Source organism: Aulonocara stuartgranti (assembly GCF_965226115.1).
Source record: "Aulonocara stuartgranti genome assembly, chromosome: 20".
NCBI lineage: Eukaryota > Metazoa > Chordata > Actinopteri > Cichliformes > Cichlidae > Aulonocara > Aulonocara stuartgranti.
The window spans coordinates 33,470,228-33,492,525 of NC_138956.1; the positions used below are offsets into that span (position 1 = coordinate 33,470,228).

Below are 22,298 nucleotides of genomic sequence, written 5' to 3' on the forward strand. Positions count from 1 at the left end.
GTATTTTATTTTATTTTATTCTATTCTATTGTGTACAGTATCTTATTGATATCTTATTCCAGTGTTGTTCTCTAATTTTTCTATGCAACTTTGCACTGTCCACTGCTGTAACAAAGAAAATTTCCCACGTGTGGGACTAATAAAGGTTATCTTATCTTATCTTATCTTATCTTATCTTATCTTATCTTATCTTATCTTAAATAAATCTATAAAAAATAATTTGTTTCAAATTGCTTTTAAGAAACTAAAGTTTGTTCTCACTTTTCTTTCAGGCTGAAGACAACTCAAGTACTCTTCATTACTCTGAAGTTGATTTTTCCCACATTCCTGCCACCAACAGCGCTCCATCTCGTAATGCAACTGATGCTATTTGCTCCACACCTGTGGTATATACCAGCCCTTCCAGCCACACCAAAGATTCTTCATCTCCTCTGTACTCAGCAGTTTAAAAACGGTATTAATGCTGCCGATGGCACCTTCCCTCTCACAAAGATCAACAGGTGTTCGTAATTCATAGAAAATGAGGTTCTTTTCTGCTTATTTAAGTGAACTGAATGTTCAAACTATTAGCCTCGGATTAATTTATTTAATTACTTAGTAATATCTACTTTAACTTAACAGATAATTGCATGCATACTTCTTGGAAACTGGAGTATTTTCCATTAACAAATACAGGAAAACCCAACTGACATGGAACATCCATTGCTGTGTGAGAGCATACAGTGGTCTCAGCTCAGTCAGCAGGTTGTTCTTGGAGAAACATCCATAAATGGAGTTAGCAAAACAGCTTCTTTCACATATAGAAATTTACCTCAAGTGATGTATTTCTTGCCCTAACCCAACAAAACTGAGACTGAAAAGTGAATAATGGCATGAAAAGCTGCAGAAAACTCAAAAACATTGTGTCAGAAAACCCTAAAGACAAGTTCACTAGAGACAGTTTCTGTATACTTTCTGTTGGCAATGTAAACAAGCAAAAAAAAACCAAAAAAAAATGGGTGAATTGATTTAAAATATTCTTTTAATAAAGCTTTTGGGACTGCGCTCTTCTTGCCTCATTATCCAGTGTTTTCGATCATACTTGGCTCCCATAATCTCTATAATACATGGCGCAGTCTTATTGTTCAGGCCTGAAAGTGAAGCTGATTTGGAAGGTTCAACAAATCCAGCAAATCCAACCACATGTTAGACTTTAATGTGAAGATGCCTAAATCCACAGATGAAACAAAATGCAACCCACCATAAAAAAACAAATAAATGAGCAAAACACCAAATTGAATTATAGGCCCCCAGCTTTGCTCACAAACCTGCTTGTTTGTGTAATTTTGTACTGACACAGACACTGAAAGTACTGTGTTAATTGTTTTTATAATCTTAACAATATCACAGTTCTGTGGGTTATTGGATTTGCACAAGGATCTTTGTGTTCTTATTTTAGTTTGCTTCACTGTGCTCAACCTGATTTTTAAATCTTAATTAAAATAAACATGAACATCAACAGTTTTAACTGTATGGTCTTGATTGCAGAATATTTTTATATATAAAGGTACATGGACTGGTTCTTATATAGCAATTTTTACTCTATTTGAACACTCAAAGTGCTTTATACAACACGCCTCGTTCACCCATTCACAGACATTCATTCTTTTTTCTACATCTAAATTGTTTCCATCCAACATTTACACACATTTATACTTATGCATGTTTCTGCTATTAATTCATAAATACAAACTGTCCTCTAGTGCAAATGTAGTAGTACAGGTCCTGTTGTGCCTGGTTATTTTCCCCTCTGCAGCTGTATTGTAACACATGGTGAAGTTTTTATTGCTATTGTAAACATATTTATGGTATAGCGTCTGGTTCTGTGTGAAGTCAGATGGAAGAGGACTGTGCAGTGTTGTACTGCAAGACCTCCCTCTTCTATGTGGTGATAACCCAGCTATAAACCTTACCAGCATCTACAACGCTGGTATTTTTTCCCAGTGAGGAAGCACTACATCATAGTCGATGGATCAAAAAGGCACCACCTAGTGGCGATGTATGAGAACTCAGAAACGGTGGTGTCGTAAAACAAATTTTCACTTCCATCTTTATTCATGAATGGATGCAAACACACCTTTTCTGCATTCATAATTTTAACAAAAATGAATTGTCTGCACCACAAGTTTGACTGAATGAGACCAGCAAAGTTGGAAAATAGAATACGTGTTTGGTGCAGGTAATCTAATTTTTAAAATCAAAAAGAGGAGGGGGAAAATCAAGCTTTCAAATTTGCGTAGAAAGAACAAGAGAAAAAAAAGGTTTGCCTTCAAATGTCAAACTACAAACTGCATCACAAAGCCACAGCACTGTCTAATAATAGTGCAGACAACAAGACAGCAAAATTTATTATAAACTGTGTTGTTTGCAATGACTTTTATACTGACTTTTTATATTGTTCACATAAGTTTGTGACTTTAATATCAGAGAATTTCATATATTTTTCCTTTTTCTTTGGAGTAATATTTTCACTTCATGCAAATTTTTAGATGACTGCTTATTCAAACTTCCTATTGGGAATTGTTTTAATGCAACGTTCCTTGTGAAATCCAATGAAAATATAGTTACATCAACATAAGAAGAATGTGACAACTCGAAGGCAAAAAAGCTGTTTTGATAAAAAGGCTACATTTAGTTTTGACTTTTATGAGATTGCATCATGATGTTTTCTATTTTGTTGTTATTTTAAGTAACGCTTCATCTGGTGAACAGAACAAAAGCTCACTGGCACTAAAATAAGTTTCTCTGAAACCCAACGATTAATTTGTGAAGCAGGATTTCATCTCATCCAGGTTAGCCCTGGGTTCACTTTTCAGAAAAGCAAATTATTAATGAGAGCTAAGGACTAATCAAAACTCACTATTGCATTGCTACTTTTTTGTACTACAGCGTAATCAGCTGATTCTGTGCTATTTCCACCTAATCACGTTTATCTTCACAACCACATCACGCCTTCCTTTGTTAACTTATTTTTCTTTAGAATTTCTTCTTAATAGTTTAATAATTATTCACCATTTACTTTACTACTTTTGTTTTTGTCATTGCACTATTTTTATCTACATTTGACACACAAACTACCCTGTGTAGTGTCTTTAAATGTCCATCATATTTCCATGAGATGACACATAAGCCAAGGGACGTAACATTGTGCATTGGCCTCAATATACAGAAATAGAGATATTTTTGAATAGTACAAAATGCACACAAATGAAGGGTTTGTATTTTTCTGAAATATCACTGATGACATTTGTTTCCTATGGATATAATTATCATTATAGTTAAAACAGTAATAATAATAATAATAATGGATTGGATTTATATAGCGCTTTTCAAGGCACCCAAAGCGCTTTACAATTCCACTATTCATTCACTCTCACATTCTCTCACATTATCACAAGCTACGGTTGTAGCCACAGCTGTCCTGGGGCAGACTGACAGAAGCGAGGCTGCCATATCGTGCCATCGACCCCTCTGGCCATCACCAGGAGGCGGTAGGGTAAAGTGTCTTGCCCAGGGACACAACGACCAGGACAGAGAGCCCGGGGATCGAACCGGCGACCTTCCGGTTACAGATGCGCTTCCCAACCCCCTGTACAGTACAGAGTACAGTACTCTGTACTGTACATATACAGTCAATTTCTAGTTTTCAGCACTCAGGTACATGTGTGATTTTGGATGAGGATAACAACGTGAGATCTTTTCAGGGTATAGAAAACATGAGATATAATATAAATAAATAAGTAGAAATGCAGAGCTGACGAATGGGTCTCATCATTAAGAGAAGTGAAAGGTTCCTGGTTTACAAGTGAAGAAGGAAGACAACAGCATTAAACCATCAGAACCTTAACATGAGAGCCTGTCACTTTTTGTTCTGCTTTATCGCTGTAATCTTGTAATTTTGTGCTTTCTGGGTGTTACTTGTCTTTGTGTCAAGAGTTTTGATTTTTTTTATATAATTTGATCAGCTTCATGAAATGTGCTTTTTTCTGTTTACTGAGCAATCTACATGTCTATGTGACTTTTCACCTAATAACTTTGTGATGAACTTATTCAGCTACTAAATCACTTCCTGTTTTTAGAGAATAGATGTAGAGAAGATAAACCGCAGCTCTTTCCGAGAACATGCACACACACACACACACACACACACACACACACACACACAGACATTAAGACCTATAAATAAACTACGCAGGCAGACGCAGAGTGCCGATCTCAGAAGTTGCTGCCCACGCGTGTAAAAACGACTGCAGTCTTTGTGTTTTCTAACTCAGGTGTCTTAGCTGAAGAATTACAGGGTGATCTAAAGAAATCCCCTGTCATTTAGTTTTCTTTTAATTAATCATTAAGTTTTGCATGGTTGATGAAACATTTTAATGGTAAACTGTTTTAATATATTTGTTATATAGTTTTAAATATATTGTTATTATATTCTGTTTCTTATGTATATTGTTATTTTCTGTGGTTCTCGTGCTCGTTTTTCTGCCTAGAAATGGTTAACTTGTTGTTGAATATCCAATGAAATATCCACCCCTGTACTTGGCTTTTCATTCCACTGAAATATACCTTAGAAACTAGTCTTAAAAACAAGGATTAAAATAGATTTAGAAAACATATTTAAATAAACTAAATGTTAATGTCATTTGCTCTGTTTGTCAAACCGGTTTCTGCTTGGAGCTGATGCAGCAACAATGTTACTTTTTTTAAAATGTGAATGATAATGAGAGAAATAGCACTGCATAGATGTTGACACACTGAAGTCTCTAAATATTAAGCAACACATCCTCATTTCACATGCGAAGCTCTGCTGTAAAACACACATTACCTCCCATTGCTCTCATGCAGACACACAAAAATGACAAAGATGATATTTTCTTTGTTCACAGCTTCAATCATTTCAACATCAAACAACACTTCGCAACTTTTTCAACATCAGTCTCCACAACAACAATAACACAGAATTTGAACTTCCATGACTCAACCATGACAGAGAGTCATTCATCGGGCTCAGGTAGGTAGGTGTGATGTGAGCGTGGATCCATCCACGTGTTTATCAAAGCAACTTGTCCCTGTCCTCCTTCAAAGTAAAGTAAGAAATTGGGAGTTCAGCTGAACTAATTTGAACAAGTTACGACTTTTCACATAAAGTGAATTAATTGTACACAAAAATATTTCAACAACATATTTATTACAGGGTACATATTAACTATTGATTGTTCATCATTTCTACAGCACTGCACGGCGGAAACTTTGGTCAAGTCAATAGAGTAATTCCCACTTATAGAATAATGGAAGGAGAAAACAGAGTTAAATGCAAATTTTCTTACTCTGGAACCAACAAGTTCTTCTGTAAGGGAAAATGTGAAAAAACAAATATCCTAATTGCAACAACAGAGAACACAGCTAAAAATGGCAGATACAGCATTCAGTATGTAAAAAAATGTATTCTGTCATCTGATATTCTGTATGTGAGGATCGCACAACTGAAAAAGTCTGACACGGGACCATACATGGGTCATTTGAGACAGACTGCAGGCTATAATATCTGTACACAATAACCTCACTAATATTTGGTAGGATTGAGGTCAGGGTCATTTGAGAAGCGTAATGTTAGCTTGCTTTTTTCCAAAACTTGTTTTGAATTGTGTTGGGGATCACGGTCCTGAAGCTTCACCCCAGTTTAATTTAAGTTTAAACTGCAGAGCTGTTGATTTGGGTGAAGCTGAAATATTTGGATGTAGTCATTTGTCTTCATTATTTGATCCACTTTGTGCGATGTACAGTACCACAGCAAAACAGCCCCAGACCATGATGCTACTTGGCAAAGTGCTGACACATCCAAATAACTTTTACTTACATACAGTTATTTGAACTGATAATCTTGGAATCTGCAGTTGTTTAGAAATGGTTCCAAGAGATCTTCCCAGTTCGTCTAAATATACATTTCTCCTTCTTGGATGGTAAAAAATTAAAGTCAGTGTAAGTATATATTTGAGTCTGTATGTATACTTTTGATGTTGTGTAGAAAATCCAGAATAAATTCAAACTTGTTTACCCGGTTCTATTTTCTTTCTTTCCTGTATGAAGGCAGTAATTTCTTTTCTCAGATTTAACTGGATATTCTGTTCATGTCCAATGATTCCAAATAACTGCCCAAATTGCCCAATCTGCCCATCTAAGTACCCAGATATGTTTCAGTATGGCTGCCGGGTAAAAGGGCTTTCCCCTGGAGAAACCTCTGCAATTTGAATGTAAATACTGATCCATAAAAACTCTGTGGACTAAAAGTTCCTGCCACAAAGTTGTGCTATTGAGTAAATGAGGAAAATTCTCAAGCAGACGTGTCACAAAAGAAGGAAGTGTCCTTATTCTTACCTGCTGCACGCAGTTAAATCAGATTTTTTGTAGCAGAGGTTTCTAAGGGTAAGCCAACACATATTGCTTAAAGTTCTGGTAAAAATAAAAGTAGTGTAATTTGCACAGCTCCACAGTGTCGGCCTAATCTCTGGTTGGTATGGGCAGAAGTCAAGAGGCTGCTGCTGGTAGTGTTGCAGTTGTGGGAAGGTTGGCCTATTTGCTTAAGTCATGGTTTTAATGTCACAGCCTGTCTTAGTATTCGTCTTGACCACATGCATGTCTGTCTGCCTGCGGTGCACCGTCATCTCAAACTAGCAATAAGTTTTGCAATATGGAGATTTATATCTTGAACAAACAAAGACTTTCATTAAAACTATATCAGGGGTAATTTTCTCTGTGCAGAACCCTTTGGTTCTAAGAAATGTTTGACTGAATTGAAATCCATTAATGCTGAACAGTATAAATATCAGAATTTTATATCCTACAGCACAGTTAAGGAACTGTGTGTTGAGACTCACAGAAATCCAGCTGAGTACGGCTTTAGAATAACTTTGATTGTAGAGTAAAAACAGTTGCTAGGCAGTGTTTGCAGTTTGACGGGTTTGTGTTCATTGTTTGACCCGATGAAACTACAATACTGCCATCCAGTAAATTCATACATGTAATTTAATTAAACCCAAACAGCTTGTGTCAGTAGAAACTAAATAAAGCTAAGAAAACCAAAAGGATAAATAAATGGATTCTGTAGGACCACGTTTTTTTAAATGAAGAAGGGAAGAGTGTGTATCTGTGTGTGATGTGTTTGAAGGAGAAGTGTCATCATTTTAAAAAACCCAAAAAACACAAGTTCCTGTTTGTGAGTGAAAAAGGAAGAGAAGCAGCATGAACCCACCAAAGCCTCGATATGAAAGTCTGTCAAGCTTTACTCTGTTTCATCTTCCTCAGTGAGTAAATTAACCTCACATTTCTCTCATTTCTCTGTTCTCGTCATCGCTGGCCTTTATCTTTGTTTTTTAGGAGATCGTCTGTAAGTTTTGTTCCTCATAAACAGTTTTGTCTGCATACTGTTTCATCACTCACGCGTTTTTTTTTTCAATGTGGTGTTTAAAGTTGAAAACATCCTCCTGAGATCCAGAAGAAAAAATGTTTTGATATTTCGATTTTAAAAAATGTAAGCATTGCAAATTTCTTTTCAGAATCATTATTTATCTATTTATTTATTATTTTCTGTCCCTTGAAGTGGAGATCAGGTCTTATTTGATCACACGATGATATGATCCTATGAATCCTATGAAGGGAAACATCTTTCCAAGGCAGCCTTGTTGAATTCTGTTTAATTTTTCTTCTTGTTATTTCTCTGGACTGCCCAATCTTGAAGAACCTGTCTCAACTCATTGAATTGGCTATAAATACGAACCGGTAGACTCAGATCCTAGTCTCTCTAAGGCCACAGATATGTTGAAGAATATTATTGTTCCAGAATGTTTTCATCTTTAATGCTAACTTCAGAAATAACCATCTCCCTCTTATTTGTGTACTGATTTTGTTTTCTAAAACCTGGTTGCCTGTTTTCTTTTTGGCGTAATGAGAGGACCACCTGTTCTGTAGTTGCAGGCAGCTTTGTTCTGTTTTCATATTTCATCCTGAAAATAAGTTCAAGCCAGTTGCAGCATTGTTAAAAATGAAATGATAAAGACAAGAAGCACACAGTTTAATGCACTTTTAGCATATATATTATGAATAATGTAAATTGGTCATTAAAATTAAAGTGGACTTAAACAGTATTTTTAAATCACTAAATGCTACAAGTATTTTACAGAACTTCAAAGTTTTTTGAATGACTCACCATTTAGACCTTATGAAGCCTTAAAAAATTCATGTTTTTTAAGTCAATGTGTCAACAATTTTTTCAAGCTAAAAAGGAACAGCACAACCTCATGGTGACAAACTGAAAACCTTACAACATGTGTTAAACAACAATTTCAAAAACCTCATCTGACAGACAAATACACAAAAAGCAAATAAAGAAGTCATCACAAACAAAACTAAGCCTGTAACTAAGCTTTCGAGCTTAGCCTGACGCTGATGTCTTTTTGCAGCTGTAAGGAAGAATTGGAAGACTTCTGTTCACAAATTCAAAAGTAAAAGTAGAGATTTTAGGTGAAATTGAATTGAAACTAATTTGAGCTATTTTGTTTTAAATAATTACATCTTTTCAATTTAGTTTAAAATATTTATTCAGACTGCAGGTAACTGTTCATATTTTCTACAGACCTGCAGAATGGAAACACTGGACTTGCCAACGCTGAAACTCTCGTCTATGAAGGAGTGGAAGGAGGAAACATCACAGTCGAATGCAAATTTTATATCCTTGGAAGAAAGACATTGTTCTGCAAAGATGAATGTGAAAAAGGAAACGTTCTCATTGAAACACCTGATTACACAGCCCAGAGTGGCAGATACAGAATCAAATATGAAAAAAATTATTTCTCAAAGGATATCGTGCACGTGAGCATCACACAGCTGAAAAAGTCTGACTCAGGATGGTACAGATGCACACTGGACACAACTTTACAACCATGTGATTTCAAGATCTTTGTCAAAGAAGGTGAGTCTCTACTAAAAAATCTTCTTCATGTTTCTGAATCAACATTTACTTCTCAGCTTGTTTTCTATTTAAATAAACTCCATATGTTATTACTTGCATGCAGACAAACAAACAGGGAAAAATCAGACAAAAGACTTGCTTGTTCACAGCTTCAATCATTTCAGCATCAAACACAACTTTCTTCAACATCAGTATTTCTCTTTTCAGGCTCTACAAAAACAGGAAATAATTTGAACTTCCATGTCACAACCACAATGCAGTGAAACTAGTCTTAAAAACGAGGATTAAAATAGATTTACAAAATATATTTAAACAAACTAAATTTAAACATTGTTTTCTCAGCATTTTTAAAATATCTGTGATAATAAGAGATGCATGGATGTTGACACACTGAAGTCTCTGAATGTTAAGTATCACATCCTCATTTCACATGCAAAACACACATTAACCCCCATTACTCTCATGCAAAAAGTCTTCAAGCAGGAATCTTATAGTTTTGATTGCTTCTGTGTTTGCAGCTTTAATCACGTCACCATCAAACAACACTTCACGACCTTTTCCAATATCACTATTTCTCTTTTCAGTCTCCATGACAACAACAAGAACAACAACAATACCTGACTCAGGTACGTCATGTGTGCATGTCTGTGTGAATGGAGTGTGCATCCATCCATATGTCTGTCAAAGAACCTCATCCATGTTCATGAATGAAACATCAACAGCTGTGTAAGCACCGGTCTGATTTATTACTGAAAATGCAGAAATGGTAAACGGCCTGTATTTGTATAGCGCTTTACTAGTCCCTAAGGATTTACACATTCAGTCATTCACACACTGGTGATGGCAGCTACAATGTAGCCACAGCCACCCTGGGGCGCACTGACAGAGGGGCGGCTGCTGCTCTGACCACTACCAGTAGGGTGAAGTGTCTTGCCCAAGGACACAACGACCGAGACTGTCCAAGCCGGGGCTCGAACCGCCAACCTTCCGATTACAAGGCGAACTCCCAACTCTTGAGCCACGATCGCCCCACAAAAATACACTACTTTGTTAGAAGTAACAGAAAATGAAAGTATTGGCACTAAAACAGAATTATCAAAGTAAAAATACAATTTATTTCATAAACAGGGACATTATATTTTTTGGATTTTAACTTTAACGTCTGTTAACTATAAAATGGACTTGCTTCTAATTTTCTAGGATTGTGGGATTAAATTACATTTCGTAACATTAAGCTGAAACTATAGAAGAAGAAAAGTTATGACATAGATGTAATGAAGTGAACAGCACAACAGTTAAATGAAATGTCAACAGCTTTGAGGGACTTTCTCAGAGCATCACTACATGTGGTCTTGATAAAAGATAAAAATAAATTCTATCTATAATTATACACGTTTCACTACAACAGTCACAGACAAAGGAAAAGCTCAAGTGAGTGAGTGTGGGTCTGAGTCCTGTCAGGGCTATATGCATCTACAGCTAGAAAATGTAATCTTCTTGTATTGTGGCAATTTCTATCATGTTGTTGGTGTTGAAACAGTGACTATACTTATTTTATTTTTGGCTGTATTTTCAAGCATGAACCCAAAAGCAGAAGAGAGTTTGAAGCATCATCCTGCTGATAGATAGCATCAGTTTCAAGCACAACTGCGTCTTATACACATGAAGTTTAGATACAGTTACTTATTTGGTTTCTTTGTTTTTTATGGTTTTGTTTTGATTTTGATTTTGTTTTTTGCAAAAGCTGCCTTCAGAGGAATCATATTCTCTCACAAATCTTTAGAAGGTTTTCTTTGCAGATAAAACTAAACCATATAAGTGTCATTTTATTTCACTTCAACTCATATTGATACTGTATTTGCAAAAACATAAAATAAAATGTGGTCTTTTTTTTTTTTTTTAATCTAGACTCTACTATAAAAAAATACTTTAGCTGTTTACATGGATTTACTCCTACTGAAATGCAGCACTTGATTACGCTCTGCCTCTCCTCATACATCTAGAGCAGCGGTCCCCAACCCCCGGGCCAAGGACCGGTACCGGTCGATTGGTACCGGGCCGTGAGAGTTGAGGCTCAGGTGTGAAATGTATGGTTTTCAGGGTTTTTATCGTTTTTCAGCGTTATTTTATTATAGTTTTTATTGTTAACTCGGTTTTCCTGGGTCTTTTTACGTGTGTTATGAATAAATCTTATTTTTTTCGGTAACGGCACTAGTTTTATTTTGTTGTATTTATCCGCGACACCTTAAAGGCCGGTCCGTGAAAATATTGTTGGGCATAAACCGGTCTGTGGCGCAAAAAAGGTTGGGGACCGCTGATCTAGATGATGAGGTGAGGATTCAGAACATTTATTCTGATTAGTGCTCAGTTCTAAACCATGAAAGCGTCAAGAAAGAGCTGTTTTTGTACACCGAAAATTCACCAAACTTGAACGATAGTATTTCAACATGAAAAATCGTTTGCGTCTACAAACATGTGTCTAACATGAAAAGTTCACGAGCTCCTGTAGGACTATGTTGTGGTTTATATTTTATAGATTATTTCCTGTAATGTATTTCTGTTTCCTAGCGGTAACCTGCACCGAACATGCTTCACCTAATTGAATTCATTCTATTCAATTTAGTTGCTTGACGGATGATCCATACACAGAACAATAATGTTTTTACTGAATTGTGCTCTTCCTTAAAAAGAGTAAAAGGAAAATAAATCATACTTCTTTAACAGAAGCTCTTAACCAGTAAACATGAGGCCTAGTCATCCATCCAAAAACACCAACGCAGCATCAAATGCACACACACACAAATGCTACACATGTGATCAGGGATGATAGTATTTCACTTTATATTTCACCAGGATTTACCAGGAACTGTGCGTCTCCACCTCTCTTGTCTTTCATCCAGGTTTCTCCTTGCATTTGGTTGTAAGTATAACTGTGGTGGTGGTTCTGCTGCCTGTTGCTCTGCTGCTTATCTACAGAAAATGGGCTGGTGGCTCTTTCGGTGAGTTACCTTCCAACATTATCTGCACATTTGATATTCATTAATTCAAAATATTTCTTTTGCCACTGATTGGTTGCTGACGTGCCCAGGTTACGTCACAGTTTATATCCAACAGGCAAAAGCACTCACAATGCACTTTGCTGAAAATGTTTTAGGTTCTGAAAAAACATGTAAGAATTCAGTGAATAAAGTTAATAGTAACTTTCTGTCTTTTCTACAGGTCTGAACAGCAGGAGACACTCAGAACAAGGCCAGACTGAGGTGACTTATCAGTTACTTGTTTACTCTCTTTGTCATCTTAAAAAAAAAACTGTACTATTGAGCTGGAAAGAAACAAAAGATCAGGATTTCCAATTTATGTTTATGTGCTGATCTAATGGGAAACTTTTAAGTAATATTGCACTTCAGCATGTACCTAACATGCATTAACATTATACTACACTAAAAAACTGTTTGTTTGTAATTTGAACATTAATAATCCAAAAGAATCATCACCTGATTTTTTAAATCCCACTCAGCTTATCTCGGTCTTTTGTGCCGTGCAGCTTAGTGTTTTAGTCACAATGTTGCTGTTTCCATCAACCCAAGTACGAGATCTGACAGCAACCACACACTACAAGAAAGTAACATATTTAGTAGTTTCAGAAGCAGATGTGTTTTTTCTGGATATGTATGAAACTAAACTCAAGATAAAAACAAAAAAATTAAGACTTCACTGTTTTTCGCTGCTTACATGTTTGGTTGAATAAATATTTGTCCTCCACAGGGGGCAGCAGTGATCAGCTTTCATTCAAATAGTGACATTTTCCATCGTATACTTTTACATTTGAAATAGATTAATTTTTAGGTCTGGTTGGTAAAACAAAAGCAGCGTTTCAATGACTCTGCTGTGTTACAATAAATTCATTTTATGAAGCTGAGCAAACTGAAAAACTGCTAATAAATAAATAAATAAATAAATAAATAACTCCACTTACACCACTTCTCTTTATACTAAGCAAGTATAAAACACACAGCTTCTGTTTCCATCCTGACATTAAAGACCTGTAGTACGTCATCAGCTTTAGGTCTGTTGTGTCACTGCTATTGTTGTGTTTCTGTCTTTTCTTCTCAGTTCAGTTAATTTATTGTTGTTTTTTTTTCCCAGATTAGTCTCAGTGAACGCTATCATCCAGTCTCCTCATGTGAAGACTCGATCTACCAAAGCCTCAATATGGCGAGCAGAGATCACGACCAAATCTACTCTACACTCAGACACAATAACCAGTTTTCAGACATGAGCTCCTGTCAGACTGAATGACTGCATGAAACATGGCAATAGTACTTCTATTGTTTACGTTACCAGGCTCAGTGACACGGATTTTGTCGTCAGACTTTGAGCTCAAGGTTTTGTGCAGACGTCCACGTGCCTGCCAACTTTTAATGATGGCAGATATGAGTCATTTGCAGAGGACAGGAAACTCCTCTACAGTGCACCAACTATGAGTTCAAGGAAATGTAACGGAGTAGTGTCAGAGACTATTGTAAAATTATAATATTATTTTATGCCATGTCATACCCCTAGTTAAAGATTGTGAATTATTATGTAGTTTTAGTTTGCATTATTCTCCTGAATTAGAGGAAGCTGATAACTATTGCATTAGTTAAACTGATTTGCATTACATTAGACTGCTGATTTATTGTGATGAGAACAAAGCAGAACGAGCAGCAGTGGCAGCAGCTGAACTCTGACCTGAACAAAAATCTTGACTTGGCTGGGAGAGACAGAGGAAGAGCTGGCGCAGCAGCGTAGACTGGAGCTTGGCACGGACATCCAGACGATTGAGCTGCGTATCAAAACCAACTGGACGACACTGGTAACTGCAGCAATAAAATAAAGGCTAAAAGCTCCTTGGACAGAGGTTCTAGGCTGAGTAAGTGTGAAGGGTATAAGGTAGCACCAAATAAAGCTGGGGGAGAACTGGGGAGTGTCATCTGTGCCGGCTACTGTTGTAACAATAGTTTTTCTTACATCTGAACTGCGCAAACACAGAGGTCATCTCGCATGTGGTTCGCCCATCAGGGGGACAAAGGACCTCAGGAGTGAGAAGAGATGAACCCGGCCACGCTGGATTATAGGGTGTTGGTGAGCTCATTATTCTAATGAGCTCATCAGGGGGAGTGTAAAATTATAATATTATTTTATGCCATGTCATACCCCTAGTTAAAGATTGTGAATTATTATGTAGTTTTAGTTTGCATTATTCTCCTGAATTAGAAGAAGCTGATAACTATTGCATTAGTTAAACTGATTTGCATTACATTAGACTGCTGATTTATTGTGGATGAATGATATTGTTTTATGATGTTATAAGAAATACTGTTTGCAGAAAGTCATCGCCTTATTTGTCTGATTAGAAGAGAACAGAGCATACTGGAGTTTTCTGCCCCAACTCAGCAGGAGCAGATAAACGGGGAGCCAAGGTCGTAGCTTAGGCGCCGTGTGAGAGAAAAGCATGTGAATGTTTAGGCTTTTATGATAAGGTGGGGGCACCAGAGGCTATAAGAGTTTGATTAATGCTCCACCATTTGGAGATCTGAGGCTGTCTGCATCAGTGTCCATCTCCCACGCGTGTGACTATTAAAATCATCGTTTGACTTAACCCGGCCGGACCAGTGTTGTTATTGTGGTTTTTCTCTTGTCTCCATCCCCAATTTTGAACTCGTAACACTATCTTGGTTTATTTTCATACACTTGATTTATTCCTAGTTTTTTAAGGATGTACCAGCAGCCTTAGCACGCATTCAAAATGTTTTGTATTTAAAATCTGTGTAACTTTCCTCCAGATAGTAAAACATAAACATAATGGACAAATCTGAACCTCAGGGGAGTGACTTTATACTCTCTAATATCAAAAAGGACAAAGATATTGAAAATGAAATAACATAAAATAAAACCTGTAATATCATGAAAATTTTGGATGTAATTCATTTGCCTTTTTTTCCCACCTGTCCTGATTGGTTCTTTTGCCATCAGAATTGTTGTCTAAAGGCAAAGAAAGAAGTCCAACGGATTTACTTTACCAAATGGACCATCCCAGCCTTGCCGTATTGGTCTATTTGTTTCACCTTTGCTTTAATTGATTATTTTATTTTATTTTCACTTGCTAAACACGGGACAGACTTGACTGGGGGAAAGAAAGGGGAGAAAGAAAGAGGGAAAGAAAAACAGCGGGGAAGAGGGACGGTGATAAAGGGCAAAAAACAAAAACCAACAAAACAAACAGACAGAAAATACAAATATCAATCACCTGGATCACCTGCTGAGAAAGAAAAAAGAGAAAACAAGCAAAAAAAAAGAACAATATAATAAACAACATCATTGTGATGATCTATGTGAATATAACAGTAAATACTAAATATTAAATATTATTGTGCAGCACGTAAGATCAACAGAACACAGTGTGCTTTGAGGTAGGAGCCAAAAAGGGTGTAGTTTGTGGGTGTGATCACCCGTGTGTACACCTGTGAGCATGAGCGCACTTGTATTTAAAAGGTTCCTTCATGTAATGATCTGCTGGAGGGTGTGGGGAGTCATCCAGTCACTCAGCTGTGCCAGAGTGACCGAGCCACAGGTCGAGAGGCTGAGGGCACCCCACCCCCGAAGGAGCCCGAGCGAGCCCCAGGCTCCAGGCCCTGACAAGAAGCCACCAAGGAGTGAGCCGGTGCGTACCTGGATGCCCATCCCCGAACACAAAGAACCACCAATGCACCGATGTCTGAGGGCGTCTGCCAATGGCAGGGGGAGTGGTGGGGGGAGATGTCCCCAGAGAGGTGGCGTCTGATACCCGACCTGACATATAGACACAAACATACAGGCACACACAGATACAGACATCCATTCCCACCCTCATGCTCTCATATGCAGTTACTCAGCACTCACCCAACATGGAGACAGACATAAAGAGACACTGTACACACAATCGCACTCCCCACGCGTACTCTAAGCCCCAGGTCTACTTACCCTTGCTCCTGGAGGGGGAAACTGCACCCAGACCCAGGTGGTGTTACCCTTTTCCCTGGGGTGGAGAGAAGCAGACCGCCCGACTCTGCAGCAGCAGGGAGGCCCCACATTCCAGACCCCAATCGGACGGCCAACTCCTCCTCCCAGCCCCCCCGCCCAACAGGCAACAGAAAACGGGGGTGTGAAGACGCCATACCTCCCTCCACCCGCTCATATGTAGTGTTGATGCATGTGTGTTCTAAGGTGATTTAAAACCCAGGGGGCATGGACCTACCTGCCAGAGAGCAGCAGGTAAGCGCATAGCCCCTCCTAATAGTAATTTGCTTGCACTATTCATTGGTTCCGGGATTCTTGAGCCTCGCATGTCCCACAGGGACACAAGTGGACAGGTGGACAGGTCACTAGACTGTCTCACGTGAAAGTCTTCTGACTATAATAAAAGTCTTACGAGTCCCACAAAGAGAGGAACATCTGATCACCCTAACTGTGAAGCAAAGCCAAGCATTCACTTGATAGACAGTCTTTCTTTTCTTTCTTTTCTTTTCTTTTCTTTTCTTTTCTTTTCTTTTCTTTTCTGTGTATGACGTCAGTTAGAGGGGATATTTTAGATGTTGCAATCTTTGACACACAGCTCAGGAAGCTCCACCCACCTGCCGTTACAAACTCATGCTTACAAGCCAATCAGGAGAAAGCTGACTTAAATGAAGGCTGGTCTTAACGGAGGGGTGAGCTGAAAGAGGATGGAGGAGGAACTGAGGGAAGCAGTAGTACACTGTCAGACAATTATTTAAAAGAAATTGTCATTGAAGTCCATACAGTCTGTTTTGGTAGAGACAAAAAAGAACTCTGAAAACCAAAAGAGTAACGTTTTGGAGGATAATTTAAATGGAAACAGACACTTATCATGTCTCTGTGGAAAAACTGCAGACAGGAGGAGTGTTTATTTTAAGGAAGGGGCACATTAATAAGAGAAGTGACAAGTTCCTAGCTTGTAAATAGAGAAGGGAGAGAATCAGCTTGAACTCTTCGGAGCATCAGTATGAAAGTTTGTCACATTTTGTTCTGCGTCATCTTCCTCCGTAAGTAAATTTTCTTCTTCTTCATATTTAATTTTCTCTCCTCTCGGTGTTTATTTGGTTGCTTTCTTATAAGAAAGTTGACCTCTAGGTTTTGTTCCCTGTTGAACCGTTTTAACCACAAACTGTTTCTGTCTTTCTCTGTTCCTGTGGTTACACATAGTGTAAGATCACTCAAATTTTGTTTCGTCCCACTGCCTTGCCCAGAAATGTTTTATCTCAGTTTGTTTCCAGTCAAATGTTTTTTCTATAATGTCTAAAAAAATTAACTTAAGGTTGCCTTTTCTCACGCAGACAGTTAAAATGCAGACTGTAGTCTTATACTAATATATCTGTATGGAAGTAAATAGTGCTGCTTCCTTCTTTCTGAATTATTCAGAGCTTGTAATGCAACAATCATTTTTCCATGACGTTTTTATTAAGCTAGTTAAGAACAACAGGGCAACACTTACGCAGCATCGTCAAATTGCCATAAACTCATAAACAAATGAAAGGTTGGTTTTCAAGAGATTAATTCTGAGTCTTTTTCAGCAGATGGTCTGTGTAAGTCTGTACAAAGTCTAATGACAAGTAAAAATGTAATTTAACTGATGTACTTTTAAATGTTGCACTATAATAAAGTGTATAAGTATCTGTTTCCAGTTTTATCTATTTAAAATACTTTATCATTGGACTGCAGTGTTTTACATGATGGTAAGAATTGATTCTTCCTGTTTTCTACAGACCTGCAGGATGGAAACACTGGACTTGCCAACGCTGAAACTCTCGTCTATGAAGGAGTGGAAGGAGGAAACATCACAGTTACATGCAAATTTGTGATCCTTGGAAGAAAGACATTGTTCTGCAAAGACAAATGTGAAAAAGGAAACATTCTCATTGAAACACCTGATTACACAGCCCAGAGAGGCAGATACAGCATCAAATATGAAAAAAATTATTTCTCAAAGGATATTGTGCATGCCAGCATCACACAGCTGAACAAGTCGGATTCAGGACGGTACAGCTGCACACTGGACACGAGTTTTCAACCATGTGATTTCCAGCTTGTCATCACAGGAGGTGAGTAAAAAAAATATTATTCATGTCCCTGAAGATGTGAAAGTCTCAATGATCACAGTTCCATATCTTTCAAATAACCTACATGTGTCATATTTACACTACACGTTTAGTTTCATGAGTTGTGCTGTAAAGACACATTAACACCTATTACTCACAAGCAGACAGAAAACCTGCTTCAAGCAGGATTTTTATTATTCTGATTGTTTCTTTGCTCACAGCTTCAGACACTCCAACACCTCATGAGCCTTTATCAACATCAACATTTCTCTTATCAGCTTCCACAACAACAACAACACACTTCAGTTCAGGAAGCTTCACACCTTCATCAACCTCTCTTGAAACACTGTCATCAGGCTCAGGTATCATATATGCACGTGTGAATGTGTGAGTGTGAATCAGTCTCGTGTTTATCAAAGAACCTTCATCCATGTCCATTAATGACACATCAGCAGGAGTGGAAGAGGCACTTTGAATTATTCCTGAAGTATAATTAAAAACAGTTGCGGTGAAGAAATACACAACTCTGTTAGAAGTAAAAGAAAAAAAAGTATTCACATTAAAATAGAATTAAAGTACAAAAAGTAAAGTACAAGAGTCATTTTATTTTAAGCTTAATTTCGAAGTTATCAAATAAAAGTAGTGCAGTATGGCACAACATCTGAATGAAGAACTCAAGAAGTTTAAACCACCGGGCATTAAAAGCTGAGTGAGAACATGCCTGACTTCATTAGAGTTTCACTACATGAGTTCTTAGTGGCAGACAAAGATGTTGTTGGTCCATCACTCAGCAGTTTCTCAGATTTCTTTCCATGAATTTATACAAGTATCAGTGTAACAGTTTGTGTGTCTTTAGTTGCATCAGTTAACCTTTATTGATTAAGAGAGTAACACTAAAACTCTGTTCTGCTGAGGTGCAGATAAGATGCTTTACATGATTCTGACTCTGGTTCTTGTGATCATCGTCTTATCAGCAACTTTGCTGATTTTCTACAAGAACAGGAAGGCCATTAAACCCAAAGGTGAGCCTACAATAAACACACAGCAGTGTTTCATCTTTACAGCGCACATCACACATTAATTTCCTGGAGATTAACCCGACATTACAGTTAATCTAAACTTATGCTGCAGACCTAGTCATCAGGTATGAACTTAACACCCACTGATCTCTGCTGCTGACAGAATAAAAAAACTGACTCATGTACATTTTGTTTAAATTCTATTGTGTCTTAACGAAAAAGCTGAGATATCTTACAAAGTCAGTAGTTTTCCAGCCTGGCTTTAAACAGGTCAGACTATCAATTATGTTAAATGATGTTTGTTTTATGAACTGCATTTTCAGGACCTCCTGTGGAAACAGAGTATGCCAACATTACACGGGTGAGTTTTAGGAACTGTGAGACACCTGAGTTTCATTATCGCTTTATTTGTATCCACCATCTGGTTTATTCTCCTTCTCCGGGCCAAGCAAGAAATAAGAGAGGGGGCCCCACAGAGGAAGGTGGAAGTGTCTTCAATTTACACCACTGCAAAAGGCCCCCAACCAGATGGAGCTGAAAACATCGACCTCTACAACCTCACCACCTGTTCTCAGAACAAAGTAGATACAACTCGTTTCTTATTTTAAACTCTGATGTCCAAATCCAGGACAAACCAGTCTGAGTAATGAAGTAATTCATCAGTAGTCATGGATGGATATTATACTATTATTATGCCCTGTGGATATACTGTTGCATTTCTTTCTGCCAGCTAATAGCAATGACTAGAAATGGCCAAATTCAATGCACAGGATTTGGGTCCAGTTTATTAGGTACAAACACTTTCGTTTTATTCACGAGACATTTGTTTACTTTTTGTTTAGATATAACTTAAAGAGCAATTCAGAAAACATGGCTGAGGGTTATGTTTTTAAAGATTTCACACTCAAAATGTGGGTACAACTTATGTGTACAAGAAAGAATGATGTCTCAGGCTGTAGCTCCATAAACCTTTATTTAATTACAAACACGTTTTTAAGGGTCTGAAGGTTGATCTCACTTTTCTTTCAGGCTGAAGACGACATGAATAAAGTTAATTATGCTGAAGTGGATTTTTCCAACATTCCTCCCACCAACAACACATCCTGTAGTAAAACGGATGAAGTCGTCTATTCCACACCTCTGGTACATACCAGCCCTTCCAACCTCACCACAGATGCTTCACCTCCTCTGTACTCTGCAGTTAAGAAACAGTATTAATGCTGTTGATGGCACTTTACCTCTCACAAAGATCAACAAGTGATTATAATTCAGACAAAACTGAATGTTCTTTTCTGTTTATTGCAAATATTAATGTGCTTTCAATCAGTTAATCTCAGGTTAAAAATGTTTCTTTATGGTAGTTGATAGTTTAGTTTAACTTAACAGAAAACTAATCCTGTTATTCCCATTAATATTTCCATAGAAACTCTGTAGGACAGATTTAATGAAACAGTTGCATAAAGCTCTGCAAACTGACCTGTGAGTAGTACATTGCATTTAGCTGTTGGATTTCCAGATAGTAATCCTATAACCAAGCCTGTGTCTGTAATCATGCAGCATTATTAGAGATCCCTAATTGTATTTTTTACTGTGGCTAACAGTCTGGATAGAGGTTTACCTCAAGACCATTCTGTCTCAACTCATGCTCCATAACTTTGGCTAACGGTGTGCATGGTTAATCATTTTAAAAGCATTTATTTTAATCAAATAGTAGTTTGTTTGTTTTTTACCAGACCTGAAAAAACTGATACTAAAAAGAAACAAATTAAGGAAGCTGCAAAACAAAACAAAAGCAAAGAAATTGTTATTATATTATGTTATTATTCCAGTTTACTCTCACCAAAGCCATCCTGGTCCTAAACAACTTTTACCTGTGTATAAAATCACAGCAGAAATAAACTGTGACCTGCTACAAGCAGGTGGTTGACAAGCTGTCATGGTGGCTACATCCATCTTTCATATACATTCTCTAACCTCCAAGGACCTGACATCCACATATGTGGAAAATACATTTTGGGTTGTCGACACCAAAATACCCAATTTTGCTCTACAAGGGCCAGAGATCCACTTACGAGGACATTATACTGCCGCTGTTCTATCGAAATTTAAAACAAATGTCCTCTTATGTGGATCTCATTATTCTCAGAAACAAAAATCAGGTACAAAAAAAATAATCAGGTAATTCTTTGATTTTCCATTCATCAGGTCCCAATCAGTCTAAATAAGGCTCACATATCATTCACTCATACTAAGAGTAACTAAATACGTATTACTATATAATCTTAATAATATTACATTATTATTTTTCTGAGATATTGCATTTGCACATACGTTTTCTTATTTAAAATTGGTTTTATATTTATGTTTTAATATGTGGGGATAGGTTAATTGGATAATCCAAATTGCCACTAGGTGTGAATGTGCGAGGGAAAGTGAGTGCGAATGGTTGTCTGCCCCTGTGTGACTGGCGACCTGTCCAGGGTGTACCCCTCCTCTCGCCCTATGACAGCAGGGATAGGCTCCAGCGCCCCCCGCGACCCTGACAAGGATAAGCGGAAGCGAATTGATGGATGGATGGATGGATGGATGGATTTATGTTTTATTGAACAATGTTAATGTATTTTTTACAGTGTTGCTGTAAAATAATATTTCACTGGAAGGATTATACTATTTAAATAAATAAAATGTAAGAATATTTTGATGTGTTTCAAGGAAATGAACGATCAAAAGAAGTACATAACATGTGTTTTCTCAATAAAAATACTCCAAGTCTGGATACACATTTCTTCAGTGTCTGCATTGAAAGGCAATTTATTCTCCAATGTAGCTGTTGGAACTACAGGACCTGTTATCATACTGTAGAACTACAATACAACGCAAGTGTGTGTGTGTGTGTGTGTGTGTGTGTGTGTGTGTGTGTGTGTGTTTATCACATTTGTATGGCATGCAAGCAATGTTCCCTCTAAGCTGCGCACGTGCGCAATTGCGCACTGCTGGCACGGTCTCTGCGCACATAAATTCTGCGTTGTGCACAAAAAAAATCTAACCTGAATTTAAATTAAAATTAAAACTTTAACAATTCTGTTTTGCAGTGTTAGTCAGTGAGTGACTGGCTGCTCCCATATGGGATTAGAACGATGC

At 37.4% G+C, this 22,298-nt stretch overlaps 2 protein-coding genes across 2 annotated transcripts; both read left to right on the forward strand.

The window, feature by feature from the left end:
* The first annotated feature begins 7,259 nt into the window (after positions 1-7,259).
* Positions 7,260-14,052, forward strand: LOC309697291 (uncharacterized protein). Its single transcript, XM_082519092.1, has 6 exons — positions 7,260-7,340; positions 8,669-9,004; positions 9,589-9,630; positions 11,905-12,003; positions 12,224-12,264; positions 13,151-14,052. The coding sequence occupies exons 1-6, from the start codon at positions 7,301-7,303 to the stop codon at positions 13,301-13,303; spliced, it is 711 nt and encodes a 236-aa protein (XP_082375218.1). The 5' UTR covers positions 7,260-7,300; the 3' UTR covers positions 13,304-14,052.
* A 2,691-nt stretch (positions 14,053-16,743) lies between these two features.
* Positions 16,744-21,942, forward strand: LOC309697289 (uncharacterized protein). The gene is made up of 7 exons (XM_082519089.1): positions 16,744-17,085; positions 17,806-18,141; positions 18,360-18,500; positions 19,059-19,160; positions 19,481-19,515; positions 19,598-19,738; positions 20,187-21,942. The coding sequence occupies exons 1-7, from the start codon at positions 17,046-17,048 to the stop codon at positions 20,373-20,375; spliced, it is 984 nt and encodes a 327-aa protein (XP_082375215.1). The 5' UTR covers positions 16,744-17,045; the 3' UTR covers positions 20,376-21,942.
* Positions 21,943-22,298: the final 356 nt, after the last annotated feature.